The sequence below is a fragment of the Lygodium microphyllum genome, chromosome 18, assembly GCF_053477565.2.
Source record: "Lygodium microphyllum isolate KBCC chromosome 18, Lygodium_microphyllum_v1.1.10, whole genome shotgun sequence".
Classification (NCBI taxonomy): Eukaryota; Viridiplantae; Streptophyta; class Polypodiopsida; order Schizaeales; family Lygodiaceae; genus Lygodium; species Lygodium microphyllum.
Window position 1 is genome coordinate 48,280,428 of NC_141152.1, and position 18,630 is coordinate 48,299,057.

Below are 18,630 nucleotides of genomic sequence, written 5' to 3' on the forward strand. Positions count from 1 at the left end.
ATTTGAAACTTGAGCTTGCCAATGTAGGGTATCACAGTCTTCACTGTGTCACCTTCATCAGCATTTAAAGCTTGGCGAACTTCTGCCGGAGTGTCCATCTCTTCATTCTTTAATCCAAGCTCTTTAGCTAATTGCAAGGAAATAATATTTTCATTCGCCCCAAGATCTATCAAGAATAGTGCTTGCTTACCTTGCAACTGTCCCCAAGCTTTTAATAATTTGCGCGTCTCTGGAGTGTGAGTTGTGTTTGCAACTACATCACTGATAGCATTGATTTTCACTGGCGACTTAGGCTTGTTGTCAGAAACCTTGCTTTGTCCCTTGTTTGGACATTGCTTCACTATGTGGCCTGTTTGTCCATATTTAAAGCACTTCCCTTCTTTCATGAAGCGTTGCTTTTCTTCTTCGGAAAATTGCTTTGCTTGTGGGTATAGATTGGAGCGAAATTGAGGAGCATTAGGAGGTGCATAGGGCTTCATCTTCTTTTGATTTGATGGTGGCTGCTTTTGCCACTGTTTTTGTCCTTCATTTGGGGCTGAATACTCCTCATCATCAGCTACTCTCTTCTTATCATTCTTTTGGAATGATTTGTTGCCATTGTGCTCCATTTCCCATGTCTCAGCATGGTCAATGAGTTCCCTGAGACTAGAACAATGATAATGATTAAGAGCAGTACGAAGTTTAAAATGCAAACCTCCTTGAAACTTCCTAAGCTTTTCCGAACTGCTGATCTTCTTGAAATGTTGGACCTTCAAAAGTAGCTCCCAAAATCTCTTGGTATAGTCACCAAGTGACTCATTTTTCCTTTGCCAAAGCCGATCCCATTCCATTTTTACATCTCTTTTGAAATGAACAGGAAGAAATTGGCTTTGTATCAGGCGAACAAATGACCACCATGATTTTGGGGCAGCATGATCATATTCCAACCCCGTCCACCAAGTATGGGCTAAGTCGGTTAAATGTAAAGCTGCAAACTTAATCTTTTCTTTTTCTTTATACTTGTCACGACCATACAAAATTTGAAATTGACGAATAAACTTCAGAAGAAGATCAGGATTTCGGGAACCATCATACATACTGAACTTGATCTTCTTTTCAAGTTGAGATAGTGATTTAGTCTTCTTCTTCTTATTATGCCTTCGTCCATGCTCGGATATTGAGGTTGAAGATGATGAAGTGCTTGATGGGGATGAAGATGGAGACGAGGGTGAAGAATGTCGACGCCTTTGACGATGATGAGGTCTTCCACGAGAAGGGTGTGACTCTTCATTACTAGAAGAGGATCCATCAGAATAGGCGCCAGATGACTTTGAAGAAGAGGATGAGCTTCGACGCGATCTCTTTCTTTGTCTTGAAGTAGAATGGGACTGCCTCTTAGAAGTAGTTGGACTTCTTGATCGGCTCCTTTCATTGGTATGGCTTTGTCTTCTTGAAGTAGATGGGCTTCTTTCCTTGAATTCTTTGGGATTCTCAATTTTTTCTAGTTTGAGAAGTTGCTCACGAATTTGCTGATTCTCCTCTCTAAGACTTTGAATGGCTTGAAGGATAGCACTCGATTGATCCATTGAGACTAAAGAAAAAAAATATGCTCAAGCACTCAATGCAAGGGCTGAAAACAAACAAACTTATAGTTGTAAGCACTACCAGTGTTGGGGGTGAGGACCAAGCCAAAGCTCTGATACCACTGTAAACGCCCCGAACAACGTAGTATGCTTAACAATTATGATATTTGCTTGTTTTCGAGATTTAATAGAAAAGAGAATGAACACTTAAAGTTGAAAATGAAAATTACTCACAAAATTACAGCCATAAAAATGTAAAAGTAATGGAGACAAGATTAAGGGTTGAAGATGGGCAACCCCCCCCCCCCCCCCCCGAAGGAATGTATTTCTGCTCAACCCAAGTCCCTTAGGGAAGAGCTCAGTTACAATCAACCTGAGAGTGAGAAGAAGTAATTCTCACTCTCACAAGATCATGCAAAGATGTACAAACACACATGCATTATCTATTATGCAATGATAAGAACTGATTTCTTTACAGTATGAGAGAAGAAAAAGGGGAATTCAGCCTTTCTCCATTGTTGATCAGCAGTACAGGGATAGAGCTTGCTTCTTGTAGCTAAAATGGAAGAAAGAGCTCAAGAAGGAGGTGCTGTAATGAATTTACAGGCTTGCTGTCTTGTAAAATAATAGTGATAGAAGAGAGAATATGGAGGAATTTGATAATGGAGAAGTGGGGGATGATGATGGGGATGGATGGGGCCAGTTTCTGGCTATCTGTGGGTTCTTTACATGAGTTTACAGCAAAGAAAAATGATGTTGAATGAAGAAAAACGAGCTCTTATTTATAGGAGAGGGGAGAGCTAGTACAAAAGGGGAAAGTGGAGTAGCACAAGACAAGTGTCTAGCCACATGTCATGAGATGTGACAAGTGGTGGGACACTTGGAAACTTGTGTGACAAGTGTCTTGACACTTGTCTCTTCTTTATGGCCTTCCTTTTTGGGTTGAATACTGTCAAGAATAGAAACAACCAAATTTAGTAAGCACAGTCAGAGTATAGAACTTACTATTTTTAGAATGACATCCCTATTTTTTAGGACTAGCATTTTTAGGCTAATTCGAGGCTCCTAAAATTTAGGGACCTCCTAAAATTTAGGGATCTCCTAAAATTTAGGGACCCCCCCAATATGGGTATCATATGAAAGCTTTTTCCGTGTACATCGCAAAAATAGTATCCGAATCTTCATGTGACTTTTCTATGCCAAGAAATGTGCATTTCAAGCTTTCAGCCCACACATGCACATTATACAAGCATTTCATGATCATGCCATCTTGTTGATTGTAACTGTCTGTTCTGGTGGATCTAGCCCACACTTCAAGGCATCAATCCTTTCTGTGTGCGAGTCTAACCCTGATATGCGTGAGTTCTAGTCACAGGCGCCCAATCGGGTCATATAGGTGGAAGTGTGAACTATCTTTTCTCTAACCCACCGTGTGGGTCCACCATAACCTGTGACCACTCATTAGTGGCCAGCTCCAATGCACTTTTCTTTATATCTAATTAGTGCAAAGGAAATAAATTTAATAAATCATTATATAGATAAATTAATGAAAAATGATACAAATTCTGTTTCTATAGAGTTGTGACATTCTTCTTCTTATTCTTGTTTTGCTCCATATTCTTCTTCTTCTTTAATAGCCACTAGATAGGCCTTTTCGGACCTCTTTCTGGCGTGGCAAAACTTCTCACAAAAAATTTGGTCCTTCTTGTCTTTGTACATGTTGCCAACATATAATGCTTGTTTATCTCTAGAGGTGCTTCGTTCTTCCTTAGTTTTTAGCTTCTTTTCCTCCTCTAACAGTGATGCCTGGATATCAACAAGCTTAGGGTTTGGCATATTGATTAGAGTTGTTGACACATTATTATATTCAGGAGGCAAACTTTGAAGTAGAACACCAATGCAAACATCTTCTTCTATTTTAATGTTGATTCCTGCAAGCTAGGTTAGAAGTCTGCCCATGTAATTTAGATGTGTGGCAAGTGATGTGTTGGACTTCATGTCAAGCTTGAAAATTTCAATCAAGAGACCATACGTTGATGACTTAGACTATGCACCAAACAAAGTGTCAAGTCTCTTCCATGTATCCTGTGAAGTAACACAGTTATTCCCATGGTGGATATAGTTGTCATCTAGCTCCAATTTGATAATGGCCTAAGCCTTATCATCATTATTTTGCCAAGTGACTTCAAGGTCCGCATCACGAGGCTTCTTCTCTTTTCCACTGGTGATGGCCCAAAGACCCTTCTTCATTAGGATGAGCTTGATGTGGGTTTGCCATGTGTGACCCAAATCCTTTGAAGAGTGAACGGTCAAAGAGTCCTTGCCTATGTTGGAGTTGGAGGATCAACAGTAAATCAACTTCAAAATTCTTAGATTTCAGCAGAAGACTTGATCTTGAGTGTACTTAATAAGCACAAGTGCCAAAAGACACTAGATGAATAGTATCAAGAGATACTGATGCTTGTGGCTCAAAGTTTGAGACCTTCAAAATGACCTTTAGAATCTCCCCTCCTTGATATGATGCTGATGACCAAAGTATTGGACAACTTCAGATTCATTGGATCAGAGTGGCAGAGGCTTGGTATGAGTGTCATGAGAGAGAAAATAATGAAAAGATGAAGCTTTGAGTTCTTGGTTATGGGAGTCACAATTAGGATTTGCAGGTCATCCTAGTTTTTCACAAATTGTAGGAGCTGTAGTGCATCATTTTCAAATTTGTTTAAATAGAAATGAAGCTTGTCTCATGGGCTTCCAAAGCCCTATGGTGCTCGTTAGGAATCGTGGACTGCAGACGCGGCGTTGGCAGTATGACAGTTGCAGGTGCATTCTGGATCATGAACTAATTCAAGTGGAATGTTGGGCTCTGTGACGAGTAATGTCAAGCTTTGATGGGCCAAAGAGGAGAGCCTCGACCTGAGGAAGATATTTATAGAAGGATTTGTGATGATATATGGCTTTTATGAAGAGATCCAAGTGCTCAAAGGAGGCAGGGTGCAGGCTGGCTATGGCTGCCACAAGCTTGATTGAAGATACAAGTGAAAATGGAACTGGAAGTGAAGTCATGAGCTGACCAGAAGTGAAGAGGAGCTGAGAGAGAAGTGAGATGAGCTAGGCTATGCTCGACTAGGCTCTTATACCATGTACAAACATGGATCTAGGACATGGCTTGAGGTAGAAGCTATGGAGGTTGGAAGGGAAAGAGTGAGTTCATGAAGACATTGACATGATTGACTGTTATACAAGTGATTTAGGTTCCAAGATGGAAGCTTGGACTCATAAACACAAACTTGTGTATAGACTAACAATGACACAAAGACTTTACTGAAGGACAAAAGTACTATGACATTGCATTAGAAAAGAGAGCAAGTACAATGCTTTATGGAAACTAGATGGTAGCACTTCTCCTATTGTGCATATGGGATTCTAGTCCTGAGCCCACACTACTCCATAGAAAGAGGCTAAGTAGGTGTGATTGCATAAATCTCACCACCACTATTGATAGGGGCAATGTTGATGGGGAGAGTATCTAACACTGAATTAAACACACAACGTCAAGTAGAGAGGACTGGCTACACAAACATTGATATCTAGCTGCAAGAAGAGGTGGAAACAATACCTATCTCATGTTGCCTAGCACATTTCTCAAAGGAACCACTCCTAAATATGTGAATGTGTCACATGAGTTTAAAAGAAGAAATCTTTAAAAGATCATTTTTACACATTTCTTACATATAGAAGGATGCCATATACAGGGGCTTCCCATAGATTGAATAAAAAAGGGATGTGTTTTATTTAGTAAAAATTCATATATCATGATATTTTTAAATAAGCCTTAAACACACGTGATATGGAGGGTTTACATGTAGTGAACTCCTTGAGGCACATATAAATAGTTACCCAAGTCAAAAAGACCCAACCCTAAGAAAAACACAATAATAAATAAACTTGTCCACTTTGGGATGATGCCACCTACTGGAAAAAATAGTCAAAAATGGCTAAAGAAAACAAGCCACTAGTCTAATTAGATGATGCCCTAGTCTGAATAGATGGCACCCTAGTTTGTAAGATGGCCACCTAATCTGAATAATGGCAGTGCCACCTTGATCTATAGGATGGCTGCTTAGGTCTGACTAAGTGTCACCCTAGTTTGGGAGATGTCTACCCAATTATCTAAGTGGTGCATAAAATACAAAGGTCAATGCTAAACAAAATGCAACCTAGATACTAACAAGGGGCTATCCCTACATAACAAAAATAAATAGGCCACCTAGCACTAGTATGATGCACCCTGATCCAAAACACAAGGTCTGCATAGATTTATAACACTATTAGGATGGTGCTTAGCTAATTGAGATGGCAAACAAGTAAATCCTCTTCATAAGCTCTACCTTCTATGCATGGTTTTGATACCATGTGAAATTGCACAATGAAAAGGAAAGTAAACACAAAGAGAAGAAGGTGACAGAGAGAGAATGCATATGAGAGAAGGAACAATGTGATTGCAATGGCTAAAGGTACATGGCTACAACAATCAACCCCTATACATAACTCTATGTGTTAGTGTGGGTGCTAGATGGTAGTAGGGGGATGAGAGAATGAGAAGGGCTAGCTAATCATGAAGGATCAATGATGCATATATTAAAACAAGGGCCACAACTGGTAATAGAGTAGCCAAGTCCAAAAATGTGGACGCCCAAGACATCCAAAAGTGCCCAAAAAGAAATACACTAATGTGCCCTCCATCAAAAGTTCCTAAATCACATAAAATGACATAAAGATATAATGTCAGAGCTCTACTTGTCCTTATCTAACTCACATTGAGGCTCATAGGTAGGAGATGACCAGAAAAGACACACGTGACTGCTAACAAATATTTGGGGGAAGGTGGCAAGGTGATAAGGTGGTGAGGGGGTATGAGGGGGAGTGTGATAGGGGGAGAGTGGTAATAGTCCAATTAGAAATGGAGAAGGTGGTGGAGTGATTGAGTGATGAAGGAGAGCGGGATGGGGGTGGCGTAGCAGTTGGGGAGGGATGAGCTAATAGCCTTAGGTTGTTTAACTTTTATTTCCCTTTTTCTTTGTTATTTTCTTTAGACAAGGGAAGGGTTCACATGAGAGGGGGGTTGAAACATTACAGCTTAAAGAAATCGTGAGTTCCTTATCTTGATAAGAGTTGGGGCATTGCCTTTGAAGCACAATTAATTCCATCCATGGTGCATTACAATTTTCTCAATATCGAATACATGATTTTAAGCTATATATGATTTCGAAGGAGTTATGGTAGATTACATTAGATTCTAATTATTGGGTTAGTTTGGATCCTTATAAGACTAGTTCACCATGTAGAGTCATAGTTCACCTTGTACCATGTGCATCATTTATATAGTTTTGTGTGCTTGTTGGCTTTTTAGCTCATTGAGAAAGTATAGGGCATTCTACATGAAAGTGTATCAATTCATCACATTGGAAGCACACGTGATTGGGAATCCCTCTGAATGTGCCCAACTCACCTTTTCAAAGCAGTAATGGTCATTAGGTTAACTTGATTGCTTTGAATAGTTTGTCGTGGGCTTATTTGGGATATAACTATCTCCATTAGTATCAAATGGTTTTCTTTACCTTGGCTTGTCACGTTGTATGCTCTTTGCAAATGCTTAGCTCTTATTTGTCGTGGGCTTATTTGGGATATAATTATCTCCATTAGTATCAAATGGTTTTCTTTACCTTGGCTTGTCACGTTGTATGCTCTTTGCAAATGCTTAGCTCTTATAAGGGCATCTTTTAGATCAGTCAATCGTCTCATGGATTCAAGGTAAGTATCAAAGGGTGCATTTAATTTCTAATAAAACCTAGCAACTTGTTGAGTAATGGACATTTAGGGTGCATACTTCTTAAATATCACAAATTCAGAATAATAGGCTTCTAAGGTTAAGGCTAATTACCTTAGACTGAAAAACTTATTCATACTTAATATTGATTTAAAGGAAGGTAAGAGATAGCTTCCTTGGACACCATCCTTATTTTGTTTTCAAGTTGAGGAACCCTTGTTTACCATGTTGTCACAATATGAGTACTTCCATTATAGACAGCCTTCACTTGTCAAATGTAAATCAAAAATCTGTTAATGGTTTGTAACAATATTCCATGGTTTCAATCCAAACCTCGATTATGTTCTCAGCCTTGGATCCTTGGCCATAAATGTTCAGCAACTTGAGTTTTTAAGATGAAGTTCTTCTCTTTGAGCTCCACATTGTTCTTTATAGGTGGTGCCTAATAGTCAATGTCATAACTTCAACTTAACCTTGCATCACACCTCTAGTCTTTTAATTGCAAGATTTAAAATTAGTAATATTAGTCAATCTATTGTTACTTTGTATTCCAATACCATGTGCAACATACTCACTCCAAGCTTGGCTAGAGGAGGTAATGTTTAATCATTGCTACAAACACCTATCTACAAGTAACACCATTGGGAGCCCATAGGATGCATGAACTTAGCTGATTGTGTGGTCTCCAAGTCTATTTTGTTATGAAATGTCAATACCTCAACCCAAAAGGATGACTTGAGAATCCCTACATGTTTAAAGTCTTCCTACACATAGCAATCTCAGTTCCATCTTAGATGGCCACTCCGCAAGGACATGTGTTATTGCACTTGACCCATAGAATGCAGACTCGTAGAGTGTGGTAGCTACTCCCACAATCTCAAGAACCAATATTCTACCACATCATTATGCAAAATGAGTGTTATCTTGAGTTTTATCCTTTGACATAAATAGTCACAATTGCAATAACTTGAAATCCACTTGGCTAATAAGGTCTACCTATCCTAGGATAGGGTCGTCGAGACCTCTATTCACTCACTTTCCATTCCAATGAATCCAATACCTATAGTTATCTAAGGAGTTCCAAGTCACCATATTGTGAGACATATGCAATCAATCTCATTGATTAATCAATTACATAGGTTTCATTAAACATAAGTTTAAGCACATATACAAAAACTTTGTAAGTAATCCCAAAAAAAGTTATTTGATAATATCTATTTGTAACTTGTACAACTTGTCTGCTGTAGGGTAAATATTCAACCACTATATATTTTGATCCTACTCGAGATCCACCTCACATTTATCTAGAACTGGGCCTTTCAATACCCACATATCGGTCTCATGGAGAATTCCTTCTCCACCTTAGGACCAATCATGGAGATTACTTATACAATTAGAGCCCCTTTAGTTCCTATGCCACTGTAGGAGAGGTAACCTTCCTTCATGAAGACCTTTTGCCTCAAATATCAAACAATGGTCTAGTTAGATATTCCTCAATCTAAAATAGAGAGAATCAACAAGGACCTTCGGGAGGTACATTGTTGAATCATCAATGTCCATCTAGAACATATGGACTCTAATTGTACATTTATCAACCAGAACAAAGTCACTAAGAATAGGTAAGCCAAGATTAAAAAAACAATCCATTCAATGCATTATTTCTTCTTTAATATTACAATTGCATACTTTCCATCCTTGCATAGCAATTCTTTCACCCAAGCAATGTACACATCCCAAAAATATGTACACATTTAGTCACTAAACTTATGACTCCAAGTCATTGCTTTTTTTTTTCCCTTCTCAATATCATTTCTAAAATTAGGATGTAAGTAAGGGGTAAGGATCCTCACCTATTTCCTCCCAATGATTTCCTTTTAGTTTATGTTGTGTCATTTAAGATTCCCTACTTACACATGCTTATTGTCTTTAAGTCAATGGCATCCCTTCTTTCCTCTTAGGACCACAAGGATATCTAAGATTATCCTAGGTTTCTAAATAAGATTTGAACTCTTAATGGATAATGATGATATCACCATTCTAACAACTTTACATGTTCTTGAGTGATTGATAGCTTACATTGCGAGTGGCACATTTTTCCTCATTAGGCATTCCCTAAATACTTGTAGTGACCCTTTATGTCTCTCAAAATATTGACCCATATCACCTATGGTCTCATAGGGATCATCTAGATAATATATTTGACTCATTCTCAAGGTGCGCTTAGGTTGGTATAAATTCTTTGGTCATTCACCTTCTTACCTTCACTTTTAGACTCCCCCTCTGACCTATTCTTTTAGGGTTACTACTACGAAGTCCTCTCTCTTCAAAGGAATCTTAACATTTCCCTTAGATTGAAGGTATTTGGAATGGCCTAAATATGTACTAGGTATTTCTTTGCCTTTCCCTATTGTACTTTTAATAGTACTTTAGCAGATACCATGGCCATTCACATCATTTTATACCTAAAAGTGTTAGATTGTTTTACAACAACAACTCATTAAAATCTAGCTTAAACAAGGTCTAGAATTCTCTTAATCTAGGAAGGCCTAAATGATATAGGAGAAGGACGTTTCAATTAAGCATATTCTATGCATTTCTCTATAAATTTGCATACTTCTCCTCTATAAAAGCCTGCTTTAGGTGGCAATTTTGAAAATGTCTTATAAAATTGCAAACATTCAACTATCATCATGATTTGGGGGCTCAAAACGACTTTTATCATTTTTTTCAAATTTGTTAACAAAAGTTGTGTGTTTGCACCGTCACTATAGTCAAACAAAGTGTTTTCTACTATAGCACCATGAATTGCACATAGAAGGGTGGTGCCACGGACTCCCGCAACTTCCAACGTGTGTAATAGGTTCAATGTTTAATATGAAATCCTTGGAAGAATAGAATGAATTGAAAGATAGCCATTATGGCAAAAATGGGTAAAGAATCAATTGGATTATCCTAAGGGGTACATTAAGAATACATAAGCAAATACAAAAATAGGACCAAGAACTGCAATTGCATTATAGGTGAAAGAGCAATGAAGAGCAAGTTTATGTGGAGCTTATTTTGTCACTTACATTAATGATACTACTAGAAAGGTATGAGTGTTTCCCATGTTAGGCTAGCTTTGTTTAAAGCAAAATAAACCAATGTCTTTAGTAAGGGCTAAGGAATATCCTCTCCCCAATAGAAATTTACGCATTTTCACAAGGAGAGTGGTAAGCCTCCCATATATTAAAAGCCTTAGACTTACCCATAAGTCTAGCATAGATATCCATGTGGCATCTAACCATATTTAATTTCACAAAAAAGGTCAATTCACACCTCTATCTACCCAAATTCTGGCTCAACTCATGAGTGATGGTTTAAGATCCCTAATTTTGAGTTGACACCCTATTGTTCACAAATCATAGTTATGGTGCGTGTGCAACTTATTAACATAGTGAATTAATATAATAAGGAGAAGTATTGGCAATGGGTTAGGTCCATTTCAATAGAGATAGAGTGTAATACTGTGTAGAGAGAATAGCTCTCACATTAGAGATACATCTAGTTCAATAGAGATAAGAGTGTAGTATTATGCAATAAAAATAGAGTTTAATATTATGCATAGAGAATACCTCTTGGCAAATCTTTAACATTTCCCTTTGAATACATCACTCATTTTAAAAAGTATTTTTTTAAAAAAAATTCCCCATGAAAGGATGGGTGCAATAACTTATCTAGCTTTTCTATGTGTATGTATTTAACAATATAAGATGTTGAAAGCACTCTCACTATACACATATTTATAAAACCGTTGATTGTTATTTTCCTTTAGGAAAAAAGACAATTTAGTAGGTGGTTCAATGTATAGAGGCAAAGAATAAGATACATGCATATAAGAGGGGAGGGCATGGAGGAAAAGGTGTCATGGAGCTCTAGAAAGCATAGCGTCTAGACCTAAGGTCATAATATAATATAGTAATGGTTAGAGGCTAGGGACAATTATCAAAAAAGAAGTTTTAAAAAATGACTCATGGATATTTATCATTAGCTATCTTGGATTTCACCTCATTCAAGCTTAGGATTGAGGTTTGGAAGGAAGATTACAGTTATCTTGTCCAATTTAGACTAAACTCTTTTTATGAACATAATCATATTGTAAATACTAATTCATTTGGCTAGAAAGTTGAAAGTCCCTTTTAACATTCAAAATACATAGTCACTAAGATTTTAAGTTGGGTTTTCTTCAAGAATTTCATATGTTCCAAACATAGAATTCTCATGGCAAGTCCTTAAGATTAGTTGCTTGATATTTATAAGAGCATATTATAGAAACAATAAAATACATTAGGATTTTTTAATGCTTTATGTGGAGTTTGGAATAATATTGGATCAATAATAAAGTATACTTGAGTTTTTTTATTTCCTAGTAAAGTTTCATAGTATTCTTAAGCATCTCCATTATCTTAGCAAAGTATACTTAAATTTTTTCTATTCAGCCTAATAAATTTTTGTGATATCATTTATCTTAAAAGAGTTTAGAGTAGAATAATGGCAAGCTTTCATCATGTAAACATTAAAGAGATTTTCAATCATGTGGGCAATGATTCAAGTTCAAACTTTCTATTGTCTTTCATGATAGGTCAATAATGTAGGGACTTTGAAGAGCATGCCAGCCTTGAATGTTTCAATGGACGAAGTTAAGATGATATTACAAACAAATTTTGAATCGGCATTTCATTTGAGCCAATTAGCACACCCTCTTTTGGAAGCCTCTAAGGAGGGTTGCATTGTTTTCAACTCCTCAATGGCTGGATCGCTTGCTTTCACATTGAATGTTGCAACTTATTGCTCAAGCAAAGGTAACATAGCTTAATAAATTACTTAGAAATTTCCCTTGATATGCATGTAGACAAGCCATATATATAGAGATTCATGCATATGTATACATACATCAATATGCATACACTCACTACATTGATATTTACATGGATATATATATAAATATATAAATAGACAAACACACACATAAACGCATATACATGAACAAATATGTGCCTACAAGCATGCACATGTAAGCATTGAATTTTAAAAAACATACATGGTGCACACACACACATATGTACATTTTAACAAGCCATAACATAAGAAACAATAATTGCTATTTTGCATCTAACTTTGTACATGCTTCTTTTAGCTGCTTTGAATCAACTCACCAAAAACTTGGCATTTGAATGGGCAAGAGATGGAATTCGTGTAAATGCAGTGGCTCCTGGATACATATCGTCAGACTTGGTAGATAAGGTATCAATCAATCACTTTCAAGTTTTATTATATGATGCTACTTGGCTAAGCTCCATTTTTTACACACTTGTTATTCCTTTAAGTTAGGTGTGTATACTTCTTTGCTATTTGAGTTTTCCCCTTCAAAAAGATCTGGACATTAGTACCAATATTTTGTCAACATTGAAATATAAGCATCTCAATAACTAATTTCACTTAAATTGATGTTTTTCTTTCTAGCATACAAATTCCAAGTCTATAGATGCTATACAACAACGCATTCCACTAAGGCGGCTTGGAGATGCTATAGAGGTTGCAAGAGTTGTGGCATTCTTGTGTATGCCATGCTCCTCTTATGTTACAGGTGCAAATTTCATAGTTGATGGTGGTATTGGCATACATAACTTTACACTACCATGTCCACGAATTAGGTCAACATTGTAGTTCAAGACATTTTTTACAACTTTTGGGGCCATCAAGAACTCATATTTTAGGAGCTAATCTTACCTTTTATGTTTGTAACTTTTAGTTAAACTCACTTGAAAATTTAACCATCTTAGAACTAAAGCACACTTTTAGTAAGAAATTTTGGGTACATATATTAAAATTAGAGATGATAAGAAAATGCATCATTGAGCAACTTGACAAAGAATTGTTGAATGCAATAGCATATCAATTGCTCATCTCATCATCAAAGACAACATCTCTACTCACCTGTAATTTGCATGTAACTATGTTATAACACCTCTAACTCTTTTTCTCAAGGGAATAGCCAACAAACACACACTTTTCAGCTTTCAGATCCAGCTTCTTTCTTAGCTTATTAAGAACATGTAAATATGCAATGCATACTGATACTTGAACATGTGACAAACCTAGTTTCTTGCCAATAAAATTATCTAGTATCACTATTCAAGTTGTGAGAGAGACAGACAAAGGGATAAAAACTCAGAGAGCAATATACTCTCTTCTCTTCATTATTTCATCACACACTGAAAATCAAAGTACAACTAAACTAGGTCTAAAGTGACCTTACACACTAACTAGAGTTAGCATGTAACCCAACTTATTTACGAAGCACACACTAGTGACAAATAAGGACCCAACTGTCATGTCAGGTTCAGATAAGGTACAATGGACTGAGCTTGCATAGCTATCAACACTCTCCTTCAAGCCCAAGTCACTTCTTGTATCGCAAGCAGTGAAAAATAGGTGAACTTATACTAAGTGATTTGGTAAAGATATCTACCACTTGGTCTTCAGTCTTCACATGAATGAGATCTATCCTGCCTCCAGGCATCATTTCTTATGAAATGGTAATATACCTCTATGTGCTTTGACCTAGCATGATAAAGTGAACGCTACGAGTACATTGCTCATGTTATCACAATATAGCTTGACTGGTTTATCCACATAAATTCCCAAGTCATCCATCAACTTAACTAGCCAAGTAGCCTTACATGCAGCTAATGTTGCACCCTTGTATTCTACTTCTATACTTGAGGGAGCCACAGTAGGTTGTTTCTTTCTACTCCAATTGACCATGCTACTTCGAAGACCAAATGCATATCCACCGGTTGATCTTCTCTCATACACATAACTAACCTTGGATAAGTTACTCATGAATATATGTGTGCATCACGTGGGTTCAAAAAAATGTATTTTTAAAATACCATTTTTATACATTTTTTACATACAGAAGGGTGTAATATAAAGATGTTATTTACATATTGAATAGAAAAGGGTTGTGTTTTATTCAGGAAAAATTCATAGATAAGGATATTTATAAATAGGCATTGAACGCATGTGATGTAGAGAATATACATATAGTAACTTCTCCGGAGCAACCAACCCAATCTACATTACTATAACATGTAAGCTCAATATGCTTACCATGCTCATAGAACAGCCGATAAGGCAATGTACCCTTCACACATCTCAAGATCCTTCTCACAGCATCTAGGTGAGGTTTCCTTGGCTGCTACATAAACTGGTTGATCAACCCAACTACATAACTCAAGTCTCGTCTAGTGATAGTAAGATAAATTAGGCGCCAACCATCTGCCTATGCATAGCCACATTCTCTATCACATTTCCTGTATCAACAACCGGCTTTACATTCTGCTCCAGTGGTGTGTCCATGGGTTTTGCATTCCAATATGCCATACTTCTCCAACATATTATGTGCATACTATTTCTGTAGCATACAGATCCCAAGAGATGTACACATCATTTCAATCCCTAAGAAAAAATTCAACTCTCCCAAGTTTGTAATATGAAATTCTTTCTACAACATGGCTTTTATGTCATCAATGTCATGTATGTCATCACCTGTGATCACCAAATCATCTACATAGATCACCAAAATCACATATCCTATCTTTGTTTTCGTGGTAAATAAATTGTGATTAGCTTTTTTCATCTGAAATCTAAGTGACTACAAGTAGGAACTGATCCTTGCATTCTTGAATGGTGATTTGGTGAAAGAGGTTTATATGGATCAGCTAGAGGGCTATGTGCATCCTGACTATCCATCATATGTATATGCAAATTGAAGAAAGCATTGTATGGCTTAAAGGAAGTCCCACGGGCATGGATTGCATCATGCGTTACAGTAGTAGAAGTCTTGTTCATAATATATAAAGTTCTAGAGATAGCTTCAACCCACTATTAATGAGGCATATACTTTTCAACCATCAAGGCTTGTGCAATTTCTGCAATGTGCATGTTCTTCCTTTTAGTAACACAATTCTATTGTAGTGTGCACAAGTAAATTACCTTTGAATTCCATGTTGTTTCAAAAAATTACTAAATTTGGCAAGTCTATCACAATTTCACATAACTATATATTCTTCAACCACTACGCATTTAGATGGCCAATGCATTTATGCCAAATGTTAATATGAGCCACAACTCATGCATCTTGTGCAAATATAGTATCCTTCAGCTCGTTTATCTTCTTCTTCTTCTCCATACGTTTTCTTAGAATCAAGCAAAGAGTTTCAATGACTCTACCCAAGAGGTTAAAGCTTACTTTGATACAAATTTTTGGATTTAGGGATGTAAGAATGCAAGTACATATCTAAGAGAAGGCGAAGCTTAAGAGAACACAACTCAAAGTGTATCGAGAGATGTTGAAGAAGAAGAGCTTACTAAGTATGCCCTAAAGTGAGTAGGCATATATACAAGGTCAAGGAAAACATTTGTTAAAGAGGGAAAATGTGATCCAACAGTCCTAAGTGTATTCATACACATTACTACCAAAATATGGTAATAATACCACAACTAGTAACCTTGATTGACTATGATGCCATGATAGTTTTAAATGATAAAAATGGATAGAGAACCATTCTATATGTGTTGTTTTTGTTGATATAAATGAACTCGTAAGCCTTAGAAGATCATTTATAAGCTCAAATAAAATTACAGGTGTAGTAAGAAAACACTGCAATTTTGAATTATTTTGTGAAACATGATTGAGAAATTGTAATCCTACATGTACATTGAGGTTTAATTAGATGAATGTTACTTAGGTGTGTGTTTGCAAGTGAGAACTTTTCTTGAGGGGGATACACCTTATAATCATATTTATATGTAACACTCATTCAAATGAAGAGTAATTTAGAGTTTGATATAAATTGCTTGAATTAAGTTTAAAATTGTGTTATTTATTTTGTAAAATCCTCTTAATTTTGTAAACAAAAAGGGCCATTTGCACCTAAAGACGTGTTTACACACATGATATTCCAATAATAGACCTGCTAAATGCACTCTTCTTTTATACTCAATTTCTATCTTAGATGAGGTGAGCATGATGCATCTCTCTTTTCCACATTATGTTTCATGCTTGTGGGCATGTGGAATGTCTAGAACACCACTCTCCACTCTCTTTGAGCTTTGTCACTTCTTTTTGCTCCTCCCTCAATCTTCTTAGCTTTTACAAAAGCAACTTTATTTGGGTTCTAATAAAGAGACATCATGCAATCTTGTTGAAAGATGCTTCTCTAATAAGCTCTTGTGAATACTCCTCTAGTTGCTGGAAAAAGGGGGAGATGTACTTAGACCCATTTGAGAGAAGTATTTGGACCCACTTGATCTTGACATCACTCATTATGTAAGCAACTCTCTCTCTTTTCTCTCCACACACAATCATGAGCACTCTACAATACTATCCTCCATATCCTTATCTTCTAGCTCATGATTGTGTGGAAAAATGCCAAAATTCCAACATGGTATCAGAGCATGTAACATTCTTGCTTAGACAAAGCTTCTTAACAATCATTTCTTTTCTTTATGATTACTCTTTAAGATTAATGTTAGGATATTATTAGGAAATTAATCTTCTCATTGTATTCATCTATCTTGGAGCTTTCAAATTTCCTACTTTCTCTCTTCTCTGTTCTCATTCTCCTTGATTCTCTCATCTAACTCTTCGCCTACTCTCCCCCCCCTATTCTACTTATTGTCTTATTCTTTTGTTTCACTCCTTTCCTGTATCCTCTCCTTCCCACTAGCTTGATTGATCGATCGATCGATCGATCGATGGATTGAGAGAGAGAGAGAGAGAGAGAGAGAGAGAGAGAGAGAGAGAGAGAGAGAGAGAGAGAGAGAGAGAGAGAGAGAGAGAGAGTCCTTTAAAGCTTATCTACTTCACCTACCCTTATTGGAGTTTTTGATATCTCTTAGGCCGGTTACACACCAAATGGCAAACACCCACTTTGCAAGTATTAACCAATCAAAATACTTCTTTAGAGGTTGGGCGTCTACAGTCCTTTACACACTGGAGAGGATATGACCTATTGTTTACTTGTTAAACAGGTGAACTCCTTGCCCACTTTTGGATGGGAGGTCTCCCCTGCCCAGTTTGTAAAGTGATGGACAAGGGTGCACTTTTTATTTTTGCAACCAATCAAAAAAATTATAAATATAATAATTTTTACTTTTTTGTAAAATGTGTCCTTTTGGTGTGTAAAGGCTATCACTTTTTGTGCTTGTTGTTAGGCATAATTAAGTATACTTGGCCTCTCAATTAGAGAATTTGAAGACCATTAAAATTTATTTTGTAGAGACTAGGTTTTTATTTTGGTATATCTTGTAATCTTGGACTTATCGTGGTTAAGTACAAAAAGTATTTTGTCTTGTAATCCTAGACTTCTTATTCTTGAGGTTTTAGAAGTAGTTTTCCTAGCATTCCTATACTTGTTGTTTTAAGTTTTAGAAGTCTTTCTTTTGTAATTGTGGTCTTCATGGGTACCAAAAGGAATTTGTCTTGTAATCATGGACTTCTTATTTTAAGTTCAAGATGTTATCTTGTCTATTTGGAGTGAGTACCACCTAGCCCAATTATCACATTTATTCCTTATCCATCTCTTGCCTATTACTCGAGCCAAGGAGAGTGTTGAAATATTCCTCTCTAATAGGCTCATGTGAATTCTCCTCTAGTTGGTGGAAAAAGGGGGAGATGTGTCTAGATTCTTTTGAGAGTAGTTGGACCCATGGATCTTGGCATCACTAATGATGTAAGCAAGCCACTTGCCTCAATCTATATAAGAGGTGCATTCTCATTGTAATATATATATATATATATATATATATATATATATATATATATATATATATATATATATATATATATCTCTCTCTCTCTCTCTCTCTCTCTCTCTCTCTCTCTCTCTCTCTCTCTCTCTCTCTCTCTCTCTCTCTCTCTCTCTCTCTCTCTCTCTCTCTCTCTCTCTCTCACATGAGCACTCTATAGTCTCATCCTCCATAGCCATGTCTTCTAGCTTGTAATCGCATGGGAAAATACCAAAATTCCAACAAATCTTAGAACTCTAATTTTTGGAGTGTTGACTAATGAGATATTGGTCAAGTGTTTACATAATTGGATAGCCTACCTATGTAACAAGGCCTACAACTAGTAGATTTGCACATTTTCACAATGAAAAGGACTTGCAGAAGAGCTCAATGAGCTTAGAGCTA

General features: G+C 36.6%; 1 protein-coding gene across 1 annotated transcript in view; it reads left to right on the forward strand.

Annotated features, from left to right (window-relative positions):
• LOC148020852 (tropinone reductase homolog At5g06060-like) overlaps nucleotides 1-13,230 on the forward strand; it is a 30,125-nt gene extending 16,895 nt beyond the window's left edge. The window contains exons 3-5 of the mRNA XM_087699472.1: nucleotides 12,011-12,230; nucleotides 12,566-12,672; nucleotides 12,892-13,230. Of these exons, the coding sequence (XP_087555598.1) occupies nucleotides 12,011-12,230; nucleotides 12,566-12,672; nucleotides 12,892-13,095 (531 nt within the window). The 3' untranslated portion in view covers nucleotides 13,096-13,230. The remainder of the gene's footprint in view (nucleotides 1-12,010; nucleotides 12,231-12,565; nucleotides 12,673-12,891) is intronic.
• Nucleotides 13,231-18,630: the final 5,400 nt, after the last annotated feature.